Raw genomic sequence first — 21,019 nt, forward strand, 5'->3', positions numbered from 1 at the left:
GGAGGTGGGGGGGAGAGCCCCAGCCGCGCCGCGGGGCGGGCGGCCGCGGGGTTGCTGTGGCAGCCGCTTCGCTCCGGCGAGGCGGTGGGTCGGGAGCGTCCCTCCCGCGGCAGTAACGGGTCCGTCCGGGGAGGGAGCAGCAACTGGTGGCGGTTGCGGCGAGTCCGTGTGTTTTGCGTGGAGAACCCCCCTGCTCTCACGCCACGTAGCCGGGGGGGGGGTCTCTGCCTTCTGCCTCGCACCCTGCTGTCTTCTCCGGAGCGCACGTACCCCCGGCCTGGGCCGCGGGCTCGGCGGGAGCCTCGGAGGAGCGCGGGTGCTCACACCCCTGTCTAGGCATGGGCGTGCGTGTGTGCCAGCATCGGTGCGGTTCTGAGTCGTTCCGGGCTGGAAACCCGGCGTCGTGTCTCATCGATGGGTCCAGTAGTACAGGCGGTGTTAGTTACTGGTTACGGCCCTGGACTGGTTTTGTGCCGGTTTGTTAGGTGGCTTGGGACAAGTGTCTTTCTGGGGCTCGGTTTCCCGTCATAAAGTAAAACTGACCTCCCAAGTGAAGAATATTGATATCAAGGGAGAGCGCTACGGGAGAGTGCTTGTATTTATAGTAAGCAATATGAGTAGAACTGTTCGCCTCCGAAGTGTTGCGCTCGTATTTATATACGACACAACACACAATTTATAGTGTAACTAACACTAAGTATAAATATTTGATGGATTTTTGTTATAATAATATATGTCAGAGCTCTGTTACACCTGCATGACCTTTCTCAAGTTTTGAAAGGTCCCACAGATTCTAGAGACATGTTGCGCGTTATGCACTGACGTCTCATGTTGATGTTATTCTAGCTCTAAATGTCTGTGCAGCTTCAATGTGCAAGTTGAGGGGCTGCTGTGGAAATGAAATACTCTGTTAAAAATGTAAGTAATAATTAAATATAGTATACTCTGGAAAAAATGTAAAATCAATTAAAAGGCTGTCAGTGGGAAGTGTTTCTGTGCCACTCGCCTTGGTAAAATTAGCATGTCAAGTTTCATTTAATATATGCTTGTTAAATGGATTAACCATCATATTTCAGTTTTCTCCTCCGTTGTTGAATTACATACCTTGTTTCTTTGTTCACAGGAAGTTCATGAAGTGGATCATGGTCTTATTAGCCAGCTGCTTGCTGATTCAGAGGGCACTCTTAGTTCGTGCGCAGAGAAAATGCAGGGTCCTGCTCAGTATAGCTGGAGTTCTGACTGGAGCTTTTGGGTAATGTGTTTTATCTTTCTTCTAACTTGTGTTTTATTTATAAATATAACATAAGTATATTTTAATTTATATATATATATGTGTTTATGTACTAGCTTTATATACACGGTTCTCAGGTTGCTTTGTAGTCATGAATTAGTAAAACGTTCTCCACCCATGTAGTGAGGTAGGTTATTTTATCATTATCAGCTTACTTAAGTGTAAGCTGAGACTGAGAGGGGGTGAAGTTGTTTACCTGATGTCGCCTATCAAGTTAGTGACAGGACTTCTGTGCCCAGTCCTGTCTCCCAGTTCCTTGCCTGGTGCACTAACCTATCCAAAGTCTCTTTATGCCTTTAGAAAGACATTGTTGATGCTTTTTAACAGTAAGGGCTGAATTTTGATTCTCGGTGCTGGGTAGTTCTTCTGATGCGCTTTCCTAGTGTCTGTTTTTTGTCAGGTAAACTCATTTGTTTTCCACAAGAGTAATTAAGTTTCCTGTGTTCTGTGTAAAGAATGGGATTTGTGAATAAGAAGGGCAGAATGGAGGGGTTCAATCTTGCTCCTCTCCAGGGAGATGCCCCACTGAAAGTGGAGGGTGTAATAATAAATGCTGTCTTTAATACTCTTATCGTGCTTTTGATGGATTTTTTTTTTTTTTTTGTTTCCCCCCCAATGCCATGAGAGAAGGTAAACTTACAGGTGTAGACTTAGAGCGTATGTTTTGCTGTTGGTTTGGTGGATGGGTTGCTGCTGTTAGATGGGGAGGGGGAACACTTGTGTGTGCAGCCACAGGCAGGGTAACACCTGATCTTGTGGGAGACTTAGATTCCCTTCCGCACAGCTCTGACAGTCTGACTCAGTTTCTGCATCAGGTGGGCTCAGTAAATTGGCATGCTTCATCTTGTGCATAGGAACATCATCTGGACTACCATGTCCTAGTCCTGATGAGGTCATCGTGCTCAGCAGGTGAAAGATTAAGTAACTAGCAAAGGCCGTAGGGAATCTGTGGCAGAGCTTCGAGGGGGATCCAACTGGGGGATCAGATTTCCCAACTCCTTATTTATAAATCTAGCTTGTATGTCTTCTCATTCCTCCTTTTCAAACTAGGCGTATGTCCTAATGGTCATAACATTGATTTTGCATCTCAGGCCCTAGCATAAACTTCCCCCAAAATACATGTGTAGTTTTAAACTGAGCAACAGCAGTCTGGAGCCAAAGGAAATGGGACAATCTGAATAAATCCCAGCAGGTTGTAGAATTGTGTCGCTAGAGAGCGAGCACTTGGATCGTTCAGTATTTTCTCCACTGTTGCTACAAAGGCGATAAAGGGCCGTTCTGCCTGTGCCCTGCGGTATCTGTACTTGAATCAATAGTAAATCATGCTGCACAGACATTGTAACTGCTAGCTATGCTCTCATGAGATGGCAAATTAGATTGTGTAAACTAACTCTTGATGGTTTGTATACAAATGTTAATGCAGTTGGCAGTTTGTGAAGAAGAAACCTGTTTAGGTCTTAGGGTCAGTTTGTTGGACTTGGGCTTGCAGTTAGCAGTTCAGTCTTTTCTTGATAAGCTTGGCAATCTAAAATAAAGTCAGTAAAGTATAATATATGAAGAATGTAACTGTGCTATTGGCTTTCCATTTTTAGGTTTCACACACAAGCCAGAGATTAGAGGTTTCTTTGAACAGAGCTGTAGGCATGTAAGGTGCAGGGTATTGTGTTTCCTCACAGTGCCCCTTTCTGCTTCCTGTAGTAACGTGTGCTTGTAACTTCAGGGGAATGGGATTCTTCTGCAGTGGCAGCCGCTAAGAGAGCGTGAGATGTTGTCCGGTATAGTTAAATGCTTGCCTTCTGTCTATGATTTATACTTCAAGATCTCAGTATTTGTTTGAAGTTAGTGTTTATCTGGTTCTGCAAATATGACCTTGCAGTTAAAACAAAGGAACTGTGTAAATACTTGCCTCTTGTAAGATAGTGCTGTGGCTTGTAATGTTCTAGCCATACCGTTTGTCACTGATTAGTTTTAAAAACCTCTACCAGTCTGGTTGTAGGAGGCTGTGGTACTCATTTTCTCAGCCTCAAGGGGACTGAACTTAGAAGTAGCAAGAGGCAGAAAGTCACAGATTCAAGGCAAAAATTAAGATCTTCTAATTAAAATGTTATGTCATTGGCATATTTCCCTGGTCTTCTAGACAGAAAATGTGTTTTAATAACTTGCATGGTTCATGATCAGCTGCTGACTATATAAACAAATCATTAAAACTCCCTAAATACTGAGTCATAGTAAATGTGTAGGTGATAACACAGAAGGCAGCTTGTTGCAGTGTGCAAAGCATGTGTCACTGACATTTGGCAAAGGATCATCTTAGTGTCCTGTGGCAGGTGTGGATTTGTTATGCTCATTCCTGAAGTCAGTAGAACTAAGGAATTGCTACAAGACTAGCCTGCAGTAGCATCCAGGGATCAGCTTTGTTGCCTGGGTTATTTGCTTTGAGAGGCTGCACGTTTCTGACAACTTTGGTTTGCTCCAAGGATTCGTTTCTTCTAAATATGTACTCTTGTTTCTCTGATGATGGAAACCAAATGTGGATGTTAGAGCCTGACTGGTTTGACTTCAATTTTTCATGGATTTGAGTGGGAGTAGACAATTGTGCCATGCCTCTAAGTCAGGCCAGGTATCATGAGTGCTCAATAGGTGCTGTAAGCACATGTAATTAGCAGCAAGCTAGGGTTGGGAGCCTCTGGGATCTCTTTCCTGGCTATGGTGAGTGGGGAGAAGGAAGGGTAGCAGAAAAATCAGCAGGGAAGGAAAAAAAAAAAAAAAACCTATAAGGCATAATTTTTCCCCATCTCCAAAAAAAAAAAAAAAAAAAAAAATACTTTGGATAGCTTTATTGAAAAGTTTTGAGAAAGAAAGAATTTTCTGTACTACTGTAAGCAATTCTTAAACCAGTAGTGTTACAAACTGCTGTTTTTAAGGTGGGTGGCTTTTTTTGTGTGGCTTTATTTTTTATTTTTTTTTTTTTGAAGACCATTCTCTGGAGGTGGACAAAGCTAGACTTTTACAACCTCACTGGTAGAAGAAAAAAGTTTGCTTGCAAACTTCATCTCAGGGCTTACTCTCTTCACTGGAGCCTGTAAAGCTTGCATCTACTTTTGATTAAATAGTTCTAGTCTTGGCAACTGCAAATAGAAATTATGAAAGTCAAAGATGCTTTGGAAATTAAATTACATCTGGAAGCCCTATCTCAAGATTCTGAATTCACTTTTTATCCTTTTTACACTCTTCATACTGAAATATAATTCAATTTAATATCCTTGGAAGAAGAAACCCATGAAAGTCTTCAGTGTTCTGCTACTGTAATGAAGAAGGTAAAGGTGAATGAGGAAGCTAATGAAAAGGATTCTTGTATCAAGAATGAGGGTGTTCTGAGGACTCTAGCTTCTATTAATAAACAGTCAAAGTTCATATATGTCTACAATAAGAAGAATGCCCGTGGAAAGAAAGAACAAAAAAGTAAGTTCTTCCGTTGCAATGAAAAGGTAGGTGGAAAGAGTTGAAATCAAATGAGCATCTCTCAGAAAATTGCTTTTATCTGGGAGGCTTCTTTAAGAATTTGGAAATGTGACGTGCCAAGGAGGTGTTGGAAAGAAAATAATAAAAGAGGCTTTAAAAAAGCCAATTTGATCGCAGTGTAATGTCAGTTTAAAGAGGTGGTCAGTGTGAAGAGGTGCGACGATAGAAGCAAACAAGTGATACAGTGAAAGTGAAAATAAGCCTTTTATTTTTCATAATACAAGAATAAGTGAAGTTTTACAAGATTTGGAAAAGGATTTTGATTTTTTTACAAGCATGGATTTGGTCTCTATGAGAAAGAGCTAGTCTGTGGGAGTGTGTGAGAGTACATATGCCAAGAACACAATAAACATATACGAGTCAAACCTGCACAGGAGGGATGCAGATATACATTACAATTTGGAAGATAACTTATTGCAGCACAGATACAAGTCGACATACTTTGGGTCCAAGAGTAGTAAGGGTTAGATGAAATATTTCTTGCAGCTACAGTTGTTTGAATGCTCCTTCCACCTTTCTCTGAAGACTAATGTTCACTCTGGGAATGGCTTACTGGGCTTGTTAGATCAGTAACTATGTTTTGGCAGGCTGGTGTTTAAGGCCCTCTGACAGTTGCTTCATCTGTTGTGTTGTGTACTTGGTGTGTTACTTCTTCTGAAGAAAGCTTTTCTTCTCATCTGTGCCTCCAAATGCTTGGGTTGTGAAAGAGAGACATCACGGTTTGTGACATCGGAGGAGGTTTTTTAGCCTTCTTTTTATTTGCTGGTATGAAGCAGTCTGCTAAGGAGGATGAGAATTGGAGAAATGCTGTAGGTCTCAAAAGAGAATAAAAATCTTAAGCACACATGCTGTTTTTTTCTGAAATGTCATAACTTTAGTCTAAATAGCTTTTGCTGTACTTGTAGCACTGGTTTGTTGTTTGTTTACCTATCGGGAATCTCTAGAATAGGTGCCTTTTTTTAGCCCTGTGATAGCACTGATTATATAGAAGCAGCATTTTAAAATGGTAAGAAAAGATAAACGGTGCAGTTCTGACTAGCCCTTGAACATGGCTGATTAGGCTAAAATGTTTTTCTCACTTCTTTTCACCCTGGGAATCTCTTTATTGCTGTTGAAGCAGCTCCAAACTGAGCACTGGGGTAGATCTGACTGCCATCAAGTTTCAGCCTGTTCTGAAGAAAGACTGGCAGTTTGGTGCCCTGTCTAAATAAGCTTACCGCAGCTGCAGCAGTGGGAGTTTCTATATAATATGAATTACTACACACATCTAAAGAGTTAGTCTAGAACCTGAAGATTAAGTTTAATAGATCAAGAAGAAAATAATTCAGATTCATGTGATTTACTTTTTTTTTTTTTAAGTCACTGGGAGCAAAACCATTGGAAATGCAATATAGTTCAGAAAATCAGCATGGAGTTGGTTGAATGGTGATATCCTTTTAATGAAAGGGCAGTTCATAGCTTGTGGAACGAAGGGTTTAAGAGACAACTCTAGGAGATGGAAGTAAGCTCTGTTTTTGGCCTTTGTCGTTTGGTTACAGCTTTGTTGTTCAGCATTTCTGCAAACAAGCAGTGGTGTAGCACTGTCTTTTTTAAGTCTGCTACAGGTGAGCTACTTGCATCCCTTTGGAGGGAAAGAAGATGGGTAAACAAAACTACAGGATGTGATTGTTTGGTGGTACATTTAATTAAGTCATTAGCAGCGACTAGGAGTAGAAAATTCTCCAGGAGATAATTAAAGAAAGAAATAAAAAAATCAAAATCTGAAATATTTTATTGATGTTTAGATGATTTGGGACACATACTTACCTATCCAAAAACACAAGAGCGTTTTAGACAGGAGTATGTGGCTTTTCTGCTAATGACTACTCTGGAAGTTATATCTTATGTCACCCCATGTAGCAGATGGTTATGCACTAGTTGAGTTATGTCAGGATTCCTTGGTGATATTGGCAGCATTCTAGAAATGATGTGGAGTAAGTGTTGTTTTTTTTTTTTTAGGTAGTGCTTTTTTATTGAAGTTGCTTATCGAGTCAGTAAAGCCTACACTTCAGATATTTGTGTATTTATTACTGCAACCCCCTAAAGCCCCTAGAGAAATGACAGATAAAGTCATTAAGGACTTTGGCCTGCTCATATGACCTCTCAGCTTCTCCTGTTTTCTGCTGTGCCTACACACCAGAACTCAAGATATCGCCCCTTGTTCAGAATGAGTGGAGGTATGTGATCGTGAATGATGGTGTGTATGTAGCTCTGATCAGCTTGTACTGATATACGTGTTTCCCAATAGCTGACCCTTTGCATTACATTTTAATATAAAATTGAAGAAAATTTGTGTGTGGTCTCTCTTTGCTGGGAATGGTTCAGTCAAATCTGGTAACAGCTTTTAATACAGAAATGACTAAGAGTAGAATCTGCATTTGGTTTCTAAGATAGAAAAAGATCAAATTAGATACTTCATAGGAAAAATTTGGGGCAATTGCTTGGTGAGTCCTATTTTCTATGTAATTTCAAGTGCAGTAGGGCTACTGGCAGGCTTAATGACATGACCAGTCTAATTTATATCAAAACAGTTAATGTAATTGGCTACAATCACTAGTGCATTAACTATGTAACTACCGTTGTAGTTTGTTTAATATGCTCCTTCAGGTTTTCACCACAGTCCTGATCCAAAGTATTTATGTATCCTTCTCTGAGTTGCTGAAAAGTAAATGAGACCAAGAGCAATTACTACCAAGAGGGTTATTTGTTTTCTTCATGACCTTTTTTCCTGACCAATATTTGGGGACTGTTACTAAACTTAAATACAGATCAGAAATGCCAGAGTCCAGTTCTGGCAAAGTAAGGAGGGAAAGTGCAACTGAGGTATGCCATTCTTTTGCTTCTGTATTTGGCTACTTTTGTATTAAGTAATCTTGATGGCACGTTGTTGCAGGTAAGGAAGACAAGAGTTCAGAAGTAATGTCTTATAGTTACTTTATTGTATGAGTTTTTTTCCCCCTCCCCCCCAAAATCTGGTTGTTTTTTTTTTTTTCACTATTCATTGAATGGATCAAGTAAGTCCAAAGATGAGCAGTCTGAATTTTTTTTTTTTCATTTCTTAGGCAGCCTGCAGTGAAAGATCAGGTGAAGGAACAGATGTTCTTAACAAATAACATTGGCTAATTGTTTCACATACATGCTGTAGGAAGAAATATGAGTCAGATGAAACTGCTGGTCTGAAAAGAATGTATTTTTTATCCAAAAGGAAATCATCTTGACTGAGCTTTTAATTGCCATTGCATCATATTAGTACACTTCTGGCTGTTGAAGCCTGGACAATGTAGCTACAGGACTCAAAATTAAACTGGGGAGCAGACAAATTGAGCTAAATGATAACTTTGTGCTGGGAGGGTGACAAACTTGCTTCAGTTAAACAATGTTAAAATAGTAACTGCAGAGTTCATACAAACACACTTGGTTTATTTGTATTAAGTTTGTTTTAGAACTTGATGTATCACAGGGTTTTTTTGTTGGGGTTTTTTTTTGTTGTTTGGGGTTTGGTTTGTTTTTTTTTTGTTAAATCCTCCTGCAGTAGATGAAATTACTAAAAGAAAACAAAAACGTTGCTTGAATGCTGCATCTTTGAAGTCAGGAAAGTAGGTACAAATCCACAATTTTTCCTTAAAATGAAAGGAGCTAGACACTTAAGACCCTTGTGAACTTGGCTAGTACTAGTGTCTTGGGGAGGCAGCATGAAACATGGTCTCTGGCAGGGGCATTATAGGCATAATTTTACTACCATGATCAAAGAACATATTGCCAGCTATGGATGGTATTGATGAGAATGCTGAGTAAATCCGAGATTGGAGCATCTTGTTTCCTGGAAGCTAAAAGCACCTTAGTTTCCAGTTCAGAGTTGGGGAAGATGTTTGTCAATGGAAGTGTCCAAATCTCTTGAACTTTTTGCTCAACCTTCTTATTTAAAATTTAAATCATAGAATCATTTAGGTTGGAAAAGGCCTTCAAGATCATCCAGTCCAACCATCAATCATGCCCACTAAACCATGTCCTGAAGTACCCCGTCTACTCGCTTTTTGAATACCTCCAGGGATGTTTCCAAACTCAGAGGTACTTGGTAGCAGTTGTATAAAGAATTATATTTGAAATTATCAGCCTTATTGCTAACTGCAAACATGTTTAGTCAGCTGAAGATGGCATTATCTTTTAAACAGGAAATGCACTTAAATCCCTGTATGCTCATGCTACTTCTGAGGCCTCAGTCATACTGGTACCCAGGCTTTGGTGGGGCCTTTTTGAGATCACTTTGAGTCTTCTTACTGTCTTTCTGATGGAAAGAAATTGCCAATGAATATTTTTCTGTATAGATTTGCCTCCCAATGTCTTACTGCTCTTCCAACACACAGAGATTCCCTGTGATGTATCTGAGCTTTGCTTTGGGAAGGCAGAAGACTTGCCTTGTTTTTCTGGTGAAACCAGTTCCTGCTATTTACATATGAAGCTGATCTTGACAACAGAACTGTGGGCCATCTAAAGTGCCACCACCCAGCTAGGTGCACAAACACAACTGCTTTAGCCTAGTGAGCAGCTGTAGCTGGCAAAATGACTGTAAATATAGCCCCATTGTGTTCAATTATCTTTTCCTTTCAGGCATTCAGACTTAAATCTGATTATACCAGTGATTAAAATGCCTTGAAATGCATTTTTCTGATTCTTCTCTCAGCTTCCTCAGTAGGGCTGTACTAGGAGAGGGATCTCTCTTCCCTGCTGTTGAGTCATTAGCTCTACGTTCAGCCAAGTGCCCAAGGGGATCTGACCTGTAGGAGGCTGGGCCTTCAGTGGGTGAGGTGGATGCACCAGAGAGACACCTGCCTCTTCTCCTGTAGCTCTGAAACTGAACGTGTGTTGTGATAGCTTCCAGGGATGCTGTCTTGCAGCTGGGGATGGGTGGTGCCATGCAGCAAAGAGGGACTCCACAGCCCCTCACTGCTGTAGTGGCTCGTGGTCTGTGCAGGGTGAAGCTCCTATGCAGCCTGCTGTTTTCTCTGTAGTCCTCCTCACTTCCAGAATAACTTCCTACACAAATGGCAGTCAGAGCCTGACTTCATGTAGTTACTTGCAGAAGTGCAGCGGACAGGTCCTAGGTAAGGCAGAGGGAAAGGGACAGACAGCACAAAGAAAGCAGAATAGATGTATGCCTTCTGTTCCCCTTTCAGGGCAGTTGGAAGGATCTGGTGGGCATGCAAAGCCCTATATCCTCTGCCTCAAAGTGTCTGCTCCGTGCCTATGACGAACTGAGCTCTGGGCAGCTGACGGAGGGGTGGGTGGTAGTGTACCCATTTTGGGAGCTTGGGGTATGCATGAAGCATGCCCTGATCTCCTCCCTGTCTGCCCTGGAGCTCAGACTGAGGAGGTCTGTTAGCAAGGGCTTGACTTACAACGTGGGCAATGGCCAAGTCTTGTGTGAGAGTAGATTTGGGTCCGTGCTGAGTTACCGGGTGTAGATGTACTCTATCTTTAAGACTGGTGCATGAGCTGTAGCCTTCAGTGCTGCAGAGAGGAGGAGCAGTGGGTATTGGGTGCTCCTTTCCAAGCTGGTGTTTCCCTGGTGATGGTACTTTCCTCAGCTGTCCCCTTGGGGACTTTAGTGAACTTGAAATGACCTATGCTACTGCAATCTGCCTCCCCAAATCCGTTTAGATGATAGTGATTTTTAGATTGGAGCTGGGCAGCTCTACGCAAGCCACCCCCCCGCTTAAGTTTTCTTTGACCACTTGCTGCAGCATTTGTGTGCGTGTTCTGCAAGGTTAGTGTGTTCCAGCCTGTTTTCCAAGCTGGCGTGCAAGCAGAGGCTGGCAGAACGCTAGCTAGCTCTGCTGGATGGTGTCCAGCACCGGCTCTGAGCAAGTGGGTGAGAGAGGGGGGAGCAGTAGAGGCTGCCTGAGTGCTGGCCAGGGATTTGCATGGGTTGGAACAGGCTGCAGGCAGCTAGAGGAGGAGGAGGTATATGTAGGGGGTGTGTGTCTTCTGACTCTGCGTTATCTTCATGCCTCAGTCAGTTTTATTTCTGAAATGGAGCATATGCTTTGCTCCTCACTGTACATGTCGAACTTTAGATTTTATATCCAAATCGGAGTTGTTACAAAAGTACATTGGCTTTACCATTTAAAAATACTTCAGAATGTTTATTTGCAGAAAGAAGCTACTGAATACTACAAAGTAGTTGCTTCAGAATAAGCAGAGGATATTCTCAATCCAAACTATATTTTTTTTTTTTCAGGGAAAAGTCTATAATACTACTAATGACAAGAGGCTTTCTTACCAATGGTAAGAAGGTTATCAGCTTGTTTCGCAAGGATATTGTTGGAATAGCTTCAGCTGAACCCTATTTCAATGAAATGTAATGGCTTGTGAAATTGAGCTAATTCCAGTGGGATCTGAAGGAGAAATTTGGGAGAGTTCCTCATATGTTCTAAACTGAAATACTTTGTTACAAAATTTTTCCAGATCTTTTCTACTGCTTTTTCTAAAGAACTTTAAGTTGTACAACCAGTTAAAGACTTTTTTTTTTAAAGTTCTCCAAACAAATACCTCTACATCTTGAAACTTTTAAAATATCAAGTCTTTCAGTTTTCTGAAACTGCTTGGGAAGGAAGCCACATGTCAGGTCAATGATGGCTTGATGAGACTGATGTCCACAGTGGAGCTGGTAAGGGCTGGACTACTGGTGAGGTGCTGTGGGACACAGTGCTTTTGATGTACTAGATCCAGCCTTTAAAATAAATAGGAGCAGTCTCTCTTTCGGAATTACATAATTCAGTCAGTTTCTTGACACTGGGTGTCAAATACTTTGTAAGTGGGCATCCAATATTTCAGAAGCTCTCCATAATGAAATAGTTCTGAGGAGTTTCTTCCTACGTGGATTTTTGTAAGCTACCGGTGTTAGTGCTAAATAATAGTCCGTCTAACATTTTTAGCATGCCTGTCCATGCATCTGTGAGAACTAGTTAATAGTAACACTCATTTTAAGGGGACTAGGGATTCTGTCTTTAGCCTTGTTTATGGGATCTCATAGGATTTAAAAAAAAAACAACAAACAACCCAACCACAAAACCCCCAAGCAAACAAACAAAACCCTAGAAAATAGGGTAATTGCTCATGACCTGTATTCTAATATCCCTTCCTTGAAATTTTACATGTTGTATTTCCAACAGAAGAAAGACATAGGTGCACCAAAACTCTTACTGGATGCTGCTCTGTCTGTACACGGATGCTACTGAAGGAGAACTGCCATTGGTTTGTTTCGTGCTCAGTCACTAAGAAATGTTAAAATCTGTTTCTCCTTCAGCCTCTGCAAATAAGAGGGGGGCTGGGCCACAGAAGGGGATGTAATGACCCTAGTACATAGCCCTGTGTCTGCCAGTGGCCCACTGGAAGAGTGCCCTGTGCTTATGAGAGTCCCCTCTCCAGAGAAGTTAAGAGTGAATGAAGAAGAGCATATAATGAATGTAAGTAAAATAGTCCTGGTTCCCTAAACTCTTCCCCCTCCCACTGTGGCTATGAGCTTGTTTCCATTTCCTTGAGAGCATGGGAACTTTTGGAAAGCAGGCTCCTAGGGAATACAATGGCTGAGCCAACCCTGGAAACAGTTGTTTGTTTTTCTCTCTCTTTTTTTTTTTTTTTTTCCACATGCCTCATATTACCTATGAATTAAATAGAACTGTGTGGATAAACAGGTGTGATCAAATAGCTCCTTATTTAAAAAAAAAAAGAAAGCGGACACTCTGTACACATCCAGTCCCAAAGTGCACAGTGTACTGTACATAGCACAGTAAGTCACCTTAAGTAAGGTGGTATTACTCTTCAGGTCCTGTGAGTGCTTCTTTCCCTGTACAAGTTTAATGTTTTTGTGCTTCGAGAGAGAAAAGAATTGTAAGTTACTGCTAGTAAAGTTTGAGTACTCAATAATTGAAAGTTATTTCTAACCCAAAATTTTTCTGTGATTCTGTCAAGGAATGGTTAGTGAAAATAGATCACCGTAACAGAGTGGATCTGGGCTGTTTGCTTGTGACAGGGTAAACAGAACAAGTCTGACACTTTCAAAATACATCCTTGTGCTTGTTTTCAGAAGAAATGGAAAAATGTGCCCTAGAACTGTGAAAAGATAAGGGAGACTGGTAGTCATGTGGACGTGAGCTTCCACTGTGATTCTGTGCCTAAAAGCAAATGTGAGTCGGATTTGTGTGTTTGCAGTGACTCCTGCAATGCTACATCTAGCTTTCAAGAAGCACATTGAAAATAGGACAGGATTCAGAAGAGCCATGAGAATAAGTCTGGAAAAAAAATATCTTTTTGCTAATAGACTTGAGAAGCTTAATCCCTACCTCAAAAGAAGATACGGGGTAACTTGCTCACAATCTGAAAATAATTCATGAAGTGAAGACAAGATTAACCAACAGACCACTAGAAGAACTAACCATAGCTGGGATGGATTTTTCCATTGGGGTGACTTTCAATTTAAGAAGGTAAAATATGGTTTGTTTTGTGTGCTTTTTGTGTTTTTTTTTTTCTTTCCCAAAGGGAAATATGGTAATTGCAGCTCTGGTTTTGAAGCAGGAGCTAAATCGTGAGCTAGCTGTGGCTTTGTGCATTATAGGTTAGATTGGATGGTCATAATGAACTTTTCTGGACTGAAGAAATGACTGCAGTGGGATCAACATTTCTCTGATGGAAAGCTTGTCAGACTTGGCACATTTTACAGGTAGCCTCAGCAGAGAGATCACCATCTCAGTGTGCCATGGTAGTTGTTCTTGTGTTTATAGATAAGTCTGAATCTGTTTTGGAGTATGTGAAGTCTTAAGTTTGCCTGCCTTATACTGCTAAAGGAGGCTATTATTTAGGGCTGTTAACTTAGCTCTCTCCTAGCCTACTGAGGCTTTAGACTCACTGGAAGTGGGATCTTGGTATGTTTTCTTTGGTTTTGGTGTTTTTATTTCTCCCTTACCAGATAAGTTTCAAGAATACATGTAGTCTAAAGTAGTCTTTTTGTATAAAATCAAACTCCTCTCTGATTCTATGTAGTTCTTCTGGAGGCTGTTTTCTTTTTCTTTCTCCTGATACTAAGAAGGATTTTAGATGAATTTGAAGTGGGAGAGGGGAGAGGAACAATGCATTCTTCAGTAGAAATGCAACAATTTTTGCCAGCATATTTAATATTTGTTTTAATGTGCTAGTGTAGGATTAAAAAGTACTTTCATCCTAACCTTACTAATGCCTCCAGATTTATTTTTGACCATGTCTAGAAACTTCATTGGAAAGTACGGGTCAAGCTCTTCTGTCTTTGGGGAATAGCACTTCAGGTGGTCTTTAAGTAGAGTGCAGAGATAGTGGCATGGATCTGCTTGCTTGTAGACAGAGGAGCAAAGTCATGCATCTCATTGGCCATATTTTCATGGTTAAGTGAGGCTTCTGAGCATAAAAGGGGAGTAGGTCGGGCAGCTTGCTTATTAGGCTTGTTTGATTCTGGGACCCCAAGGACTCGGTGGTAACTGATACTAACACTGAAGCTCAGTGGGAGGCATGTGTGCATCTCTCAAAATGAGGTGACATCAGAGTTGTATTACTCTGGTGGTGAGGTCAACTTATCTGTGTTCTCAGCCGTTTGTATTCATAGCTGCATGTTAAAAGTATAGAATGCAAATTATCAGGTAACGTGGGTTTTGTGGTGTCTCAAAACAAGGGGAAAACACTAACAAAGCAAATGCAAAATTATTACTGTCATTAGCAAATGTTAAAAAAATGTGCACGCCGTTCTGCTGAGGTTGATTGACTATTTGCACGCTTAGTGATAATATGCAATCAAATAATTTCCTAACAATTAGCATTTTTACTGTACTCCTGGGAGAAGGTGTAGCTTAACTTTCTTCTCCAGTTTGCTAAATGGCTCAAATTATTTACAGTGCCCACACTTTGAAGATGTAAATGTGAAGGGAAGCTGTTTTTCTAACAGGCTTCTATCACATAAATAGCTCAGCTTAGTGCTATTTAAGTTAACATATTTTTTTTCTGGAACATGACTTTATATAGTTGGACTCTGGTCCATTTCTAAACAAGGTATAAGAATCACTTGGTTATGTGTCTTCAAGTAGTATCTGGTTCTTGTATAACTGTCTTCTGTGAAACTTTCTGGATGACACTGAAGAGGTTTTTCTGCTTATGAAATTTTATAGGTTTCTGGTTTATTTTGTGGCTTCAGATAAAGAATGCTAATATGTTGTTGGCTGGACTTCATTTTCTTAGCGATTAAATATAGCATACTCATAAATGCCTAAGATTATCCTTGGGCAAAGTGTTTGCCTGATGACTTATAATTATAACTTAGAAATGTGCATGTGTTAAAAATGAGTTGCTGTTTTCATCTGTTAAATGCCGTACTACAGCCTAATTTATGCCCTTCTTTTAATATTTGATGGTAAATTTTGTAACCCAGAGATGACAACCTGTCTCAAGTGCTGCCACGTCTTGGATATTATAATAGTGGTTGAAAGACGTTATATTCAGCATACTATAATATGCTGTCTGATATGCTGCTTATGATATTCATAGGAAATGTCTTATTTTCTTCACTTTAAGGAAATTGATAGTGCCAATAGTGTTAAAATTGTTCCTGTTGTTTCCCGAGTCCATTAAGCGATCTCTTAATCACCAAGCCGCATACTGAGTACATAATAATTACAGATCTAAGTGAGCTAGTTTTCATGCAAAGTAAGGAAAAGATGAGGTTAAGAAGTTTCAATGTGCTCACTTTTTTCTGCTGATTAGATAAGGATTCAGAGCAAGCTCTTCATAAATGTCATAAGAGCTCAGTAGAAATCTACAATTAGTAAGAGGATTTCTTATAGCGTGTTTGTCTCTTGTGACAAAGAACACTTCTAAATGCTAACAAGGGTTTCTCAGACAAGCTATAGCAGGTTTTATGCTCTAGAAAAATTCAATTTCTAAGTGAAACTCAAGATACCTTGAGTTTGGATTCTTGGAGCTGTTGAACTGGCTGATTCAGGCACTAATATAAATGTGTCTGTGATACTGTAATGTTTCTGTTTTCCTGATTCCTTTTGTCTTATAACCACAAAAATGCTTAAATTCAGCATAGCTCTTCTCTTGTGTACAGTGTGTTTGAGAAACTACTACTCTCCTTAAAAGCATGGCTTCTTAAATCATGGTTTCATAAATCGGGGTTGAAGATTGTGAACTTTCTTTTGCTTTCACGGCAGACCAGTTCTTTTTTCCCTTTGTATGTTAGCATTGCCATTGCAAGCTCAGACTTCAGTCAATTGAGGTATGACTGTGTAAACCATAGGGTCTCTGGAACTATACGTGGAAACTTTACAGATCTGAGTTAACTTTTCATTTTTCCCCATGTCTCTTTCCAGAGTAATTGCAGAGAACTCAATTTCTTCAAAGCGGTGCAGCCATTGGATGCCTGTTTCAGATGATCAGTTAAAAGCGTGTGTTTTGGGGCATGATATGACAAGGCCAAGAAACCATAGCCTATCGACTTTAGTAGATGACATGATCTCCAAGAGTGTTATTTTCATAATCTCAGAAAGAGCTGAAATATAACTGGAAGCTTACAGCTTAGAGGACATGTCTAACATGTTGCCCTGTTAGTTGCACCTAAAGCTTTCATGCTTACTTTTCTCAGAAGGGGAGGGGTGGATGTATTTTCTGTCTCCCTCCCTCACTGCCTTTTTGCATTGCAATGCTCAGAATGTTAGTGGACAGCAAATATGTACTCACAGGTGATCAGACATAAAGAGTTTCTTTTATTGATGGTAGTAGAAGGTAACATTAATGTTTGTTTTGTTTTGGTTTGGTTTTTTTAAAGCTGAACTGAGTCAGGTCGACTTTGCCCTCCTCTGTGTTATATGCACTTAAACACCTGACCTTGAAGTAGCACTTACGTGTTCTTGTGGCCAAAGAGCTCAATTCTCAAGTATAGGTAAATGACAGACCATCATGGGATGTTTGTGTAGGGTGGTGTTCAGGGAACTTTTGAACTGCAAGAAGCAGGAATCTCTTCTGTGGAAAATAGCAAAATGTGAGAATCTTGATGAGGTGGGGGCACTATTGGCACTAGTTTATTAAAAGACCCTCAAGCTGAAGATAAGTCTGTCTTTGTTCTGGGATTGTTTTGACAACAAACACAGATATGATGAAAGGGTAGTGACCAATTAACATGCTGCAGGAGTGTGCTAAAACTGGGTGGTTTTTTTAGTAAACATGCTGCCAGGTCATAGAGTCAAAAGTGGTTCTTTGCTGCCTTTCTTCTTTCTTCCCCCACCCTAAACATAAATAGCCACTAATCTTATGGTAGAATGGGTTTATTGGTGAATGTCAAGTTTTGGAGTAATACAGGTGCTCAAGGAGGGAATAGCAGCCACATGCTTAAGATCTTTAGAAAGGTTTAAAAAAAAAAAAAGATGTAAAAGAGGGGTTTATAGTATATTTATACCTTGTTTTGGTAACACTTGAAAGTAACTTCTTCCTGTCTTAGCTATAGTCCATCTGAGTCATTGCCTTATACAGCATTTTGTTAGGATGGCCCCATCATAAGTGGCCAACATTGGTTAAGAAAAAAAATATGGCCTTGTTATTACTGCAAAATGGAAAATAGGGCTTTTACAGCAGAATCATTCCTGGAGAACATGCTGAAGCTCTTTATTCAAATGGGAGCAGGGGCATTTGTTTATTAGAATAAGGAGTTAAAGTCCATCAAGACTAATCTTCTTTGCTCTGAGTTTATGACCCAATTTGAATCTTAAATGAACGATAGACAGTGATCTTTTTAAATATGGAGTACAACATAGAACAGAACAGGAAATCAAGAGGTGATGGTGGTGCTGCTATTTGTGCTTACTGGAGGAAACCTTTGCCTTTATTCCTACAGGTCTGTCTATGGCAACTGACAAAAAAATCCACTGCACTGTAGTATTCCTGAAATGGTACTCCAAGTAGAAATTGGTGTTCAAGGTTGTGTCCTTGTGTCCAGCTAGTGGCCTGCATGAGGACTAGATCTGCTTGGTCACCTCCTGTGTTGTGGCCTTGCTGCCTCTTCATGTAGTCTGTGCTAGAAGACTTAGCCCTGGAAGGGGCTCTCATGTCCTTATGAGTGGAGCACGTTGCCATCATACAACTGTAATGCCTTGTAATTGGCATCTGGCCTGCAATAGGGAACAGTTTGGCCCATGCTATCCTAAATACTAGAAGTGCAGTCTTACATAAGCAAGCATAAAGTTACAATGATGACCACATTTAGATGCTACCTATTCTTTGTTGCTCTTTTGATGTTCATTTGTTCTTCAAGATAAAATTACACATCCAGTATGAAGACAATTGATGGCTGAAAATAAATCTGTTTGCTTAACCTTTTACCATTCTTTGTTGCAGCTCTCAAGTTCCACTTACAAATATAGGAGCGAGGAATTCAAGAGACAGTTTTCTCATCTACCAGACTCTGAGAAACTCATAGTAGGTAAGATGTAATCACACCAAAAGTGCTTGTCTTCTGGTTGATAACTCCAGATTGCAGTAGTGCCAAGGCATGTTTTTTATGGCAAATTCTAACTATAGCTGATAACTTCCTATTCTCCTGTCTCTGAACTAGCATCAAATACCTTCAAGGAAAGTCAGGTCTTCCTCCTGTACTGCCTGCTTTGTGAAAAAAGGCAGATTCCTTCTGGAGGTTGAGAAGTGAAGGAGAAGATACAGAATCCTCCAGTTCATCTAGATATGGGATGGGAGCCTCTTAATGTCTCTTTCCTGCTGCTGCTTTTTAGTGGGTTTTTAGACAAACCCTCTCCTAACAGCAGTGGAGATGTGACTGTCTGACACCTGTTTGCTGACAAGCTGGCAAGAAAGATCACTGTGCAGGGTCAGGGTGAGCACGAAGCACATAAACTCAACATATATGCATTGACGGGCATGTGCAATCCACATGCGAGAAGAACAGAGGTAGAGTTAAGTCCCAAGAGCATTGAATTTGTTTTATGTTCTTTCCAGCATGGATGACCAGCTTAGTGTACCTCTTGCAGTGTCATAACCATTTATTTTCTATCCTGTGAGTGTCTAAGTCCTCTCTTTTACTTCAAAGAGGCAGCTGCTTATGACTGAGTAAGTTGCTGTAGATGTTGGGGGAGGAGGGAATGATTCCATAATTTTAATGGTTTGGTACTTGGATACAAATGTAAGGGATGTTGCTTCAGTGACCCTGTTAAGTATGTAGATCATCCTTAGCAGAAGCTTTTCCCTTGCTCCCTGGAACTAAGCCTAGACCCTTGCCCTAGGCACCTTGATTAATGTGACTTCTGGGACTGATGGACACAATGGGTGCTTGTAATTTAAAAGACTTTTCAGAGACAAATGCCAGCTATGTGGTATGAGGACATAAAATTCAGTATTTAAGTGTGTAATTCCCATCAGCCCTCATAGGAGATAATTGGAAAACACAAACCAATCTTCATTTTATCCTGACTTATAATGCTGTGCACTTAGATGTGTTTGTCAACATGGTATATTGAGGACTGATAAAAATGTTTTATGCCCCTCACTGCTCTGTGCAGTTGTAGTTACTGCACATGAAGTGCATTATCTGTGTGCTGTGCAAATCTGTTAGTTCTGGGTTGGCTCATGCCTTCAGTGGAGGTTTTCCACAGCCCCCTATACCAGGTTAGCTTATCCGTACACTGATGACATGGGTACAGGCATAGAAGTAATGCTCAGCTGGAAGAGCAGAGGTGGTAAGTGCATGGGGTGGGAGGGGACAGAAGCATGTGGCAGAGTATCAAACTATGGTGCGTAAGTTCTTGGCACTGAAATGTTCCTTCTGAGCTCTGACTCCCTGTTTTGCTCCACTGCAAAATCCAAAGAAGGCAGCATATAACCCTACCTCCTTTGCATGCAGCGATGCACCTTATTCACTCTTTTATCGCTTGCCTTGAAGGTCAGCCTGCCTGTGCTGCCCAAGCATTCTGTAATAAATACGCTGTCCAAGAATTGGGTGTTGTTTTTATACAGAAGTGGAACTGTGACTGTTTAAAGTTCATCTGTCACCTTATGCAACCTTTAAGGAAGTGAATATTGAGAGGCTGTCAGTATATGCTTGCAGCATGCTGAGTTCCTTCCAGGATAATGGAACAGAAATCAGAGCTTCCACTTGCACGGAAACAGTTAAATCCCTGTGTCTTTTTCCAGCCTCAGAAGGAGGCAGTTATCCTCTGAAATGCCTTCTGCATTTTTAAAATACTTGAGTTCAGTACAGAAGTAAAACGGAAGAAAAGGATATTACTTCAAAGCATTGTTTTGATGTTTCTCCTTACACAGGATTGATACAGAAAGCCATGGAGCAAACTGAAACATAGTTTCAATAAACAGACTGTCTAGGACTTGGAGAAATATTTAGTAATGGGTTAATCTCAACAATGTAGCACCTGCTCCATCAGAAGCAAAGTCATTACTTTATGTACATTTTTTTTTTTACCCCATCAAAAGCAGTGCTCCTTTGGAAGGACTCTTTGCATCCTCCAAGCAAAGAGCTATTTCTTTGCTTGATGCAGAGAAACTTATCACAGGCTTTACAGTGCTCGAAAAAGCAATTACTTGCTGCTGTTCATTAAAAGAACTGTAACTGCTCCTGTTCTTAACTTAGCTGTTAAAAAAAGAAGCGACTATTCCACTGTAATGAGCTCTGTATTTAAAGACTATATGAAATATAATTCTTTTCTTATAGTGAAAGAGAAATGACTTAGACTTTCAAAATGGGAGTTTAAAGAAGTGCCAATAACTTTAATTTGTCTGAAAATGTTGTTTACAAGCAGCATCTTAAGTTACTGGATCTGAAAACTTAGAAGGAGAAATGCTAATATCTCCTTTTTTTTTTAATATTTTCTTTTGTGTAGGTAGGTCATGGTGGTGTTGCTCATTACTTCCCCAGTGCTCCAATATTTATAGGTCTGAATCTCTCTCCCTCCCTTCCCCAAATATAGAAGTTGGATGCAAACCAATCTAGATAATGCTTTCCTCAAGTCCTTAACCTCAAACTCCTGGTGCATTCCCTCTCCCTGCTCTCCCAGCGTTTTGGTATCTGACTTCTCTTTAAATATGCACTTACAACTTGTTGGTTTAGACTTCTTTAAGTTTATTTAATTCTGT

At 40.4% G+C, this 21,019-nt stretch overlaps 1 protein-coding gene across 1 annotated transcript in view; it reads left to right on the forward strand.

Annotated features, from left to right (window-relative positions):
- Positions 1-1,130: 1,130 nt before the first annotated feature.
- Positions 1,131-21,019, forward strand: part of GRAMD1C (GRAM domain containing 1C) — a 52,183-nt gene continuing 32,294 nt past the window's right edge. Inside the window, exons 1-2 of the mRNA XM_010567424.1 lie at positions 1,131-1,252; positions 18,260-18,344. Of these exons, the coding sequence (XP_010565726.1) occupies positions 1,205-1,252; positions 18,260-18,344 (133 nt within the window). The 5' untranslated portion in view covers positions 1,131-1,204. The remainder of the gene's footprint in view (positions 1,253-18,259; positions 18,345-21,019) is intronic.

The sequence above is a fragment of the Haliaeetus leucocephalus genome, unplaced genomic scaffold (genome assembly GCF_000737465.1).
Source record: "Haliaeetus leucocephalus isolate CR32 unplaced genomic scaffold, Haliaeetus_leucocephalus-4.0 Scaffold228, whole genome shotgun sequence".
NCBI classification, from domain to species: domain Eukaryota; kingdom Metazoa; phylum Chordata; class Aves; order Accipitriformes; family Accipitridae; genus Haliaeetus; species Haliaeetus leucocephalus.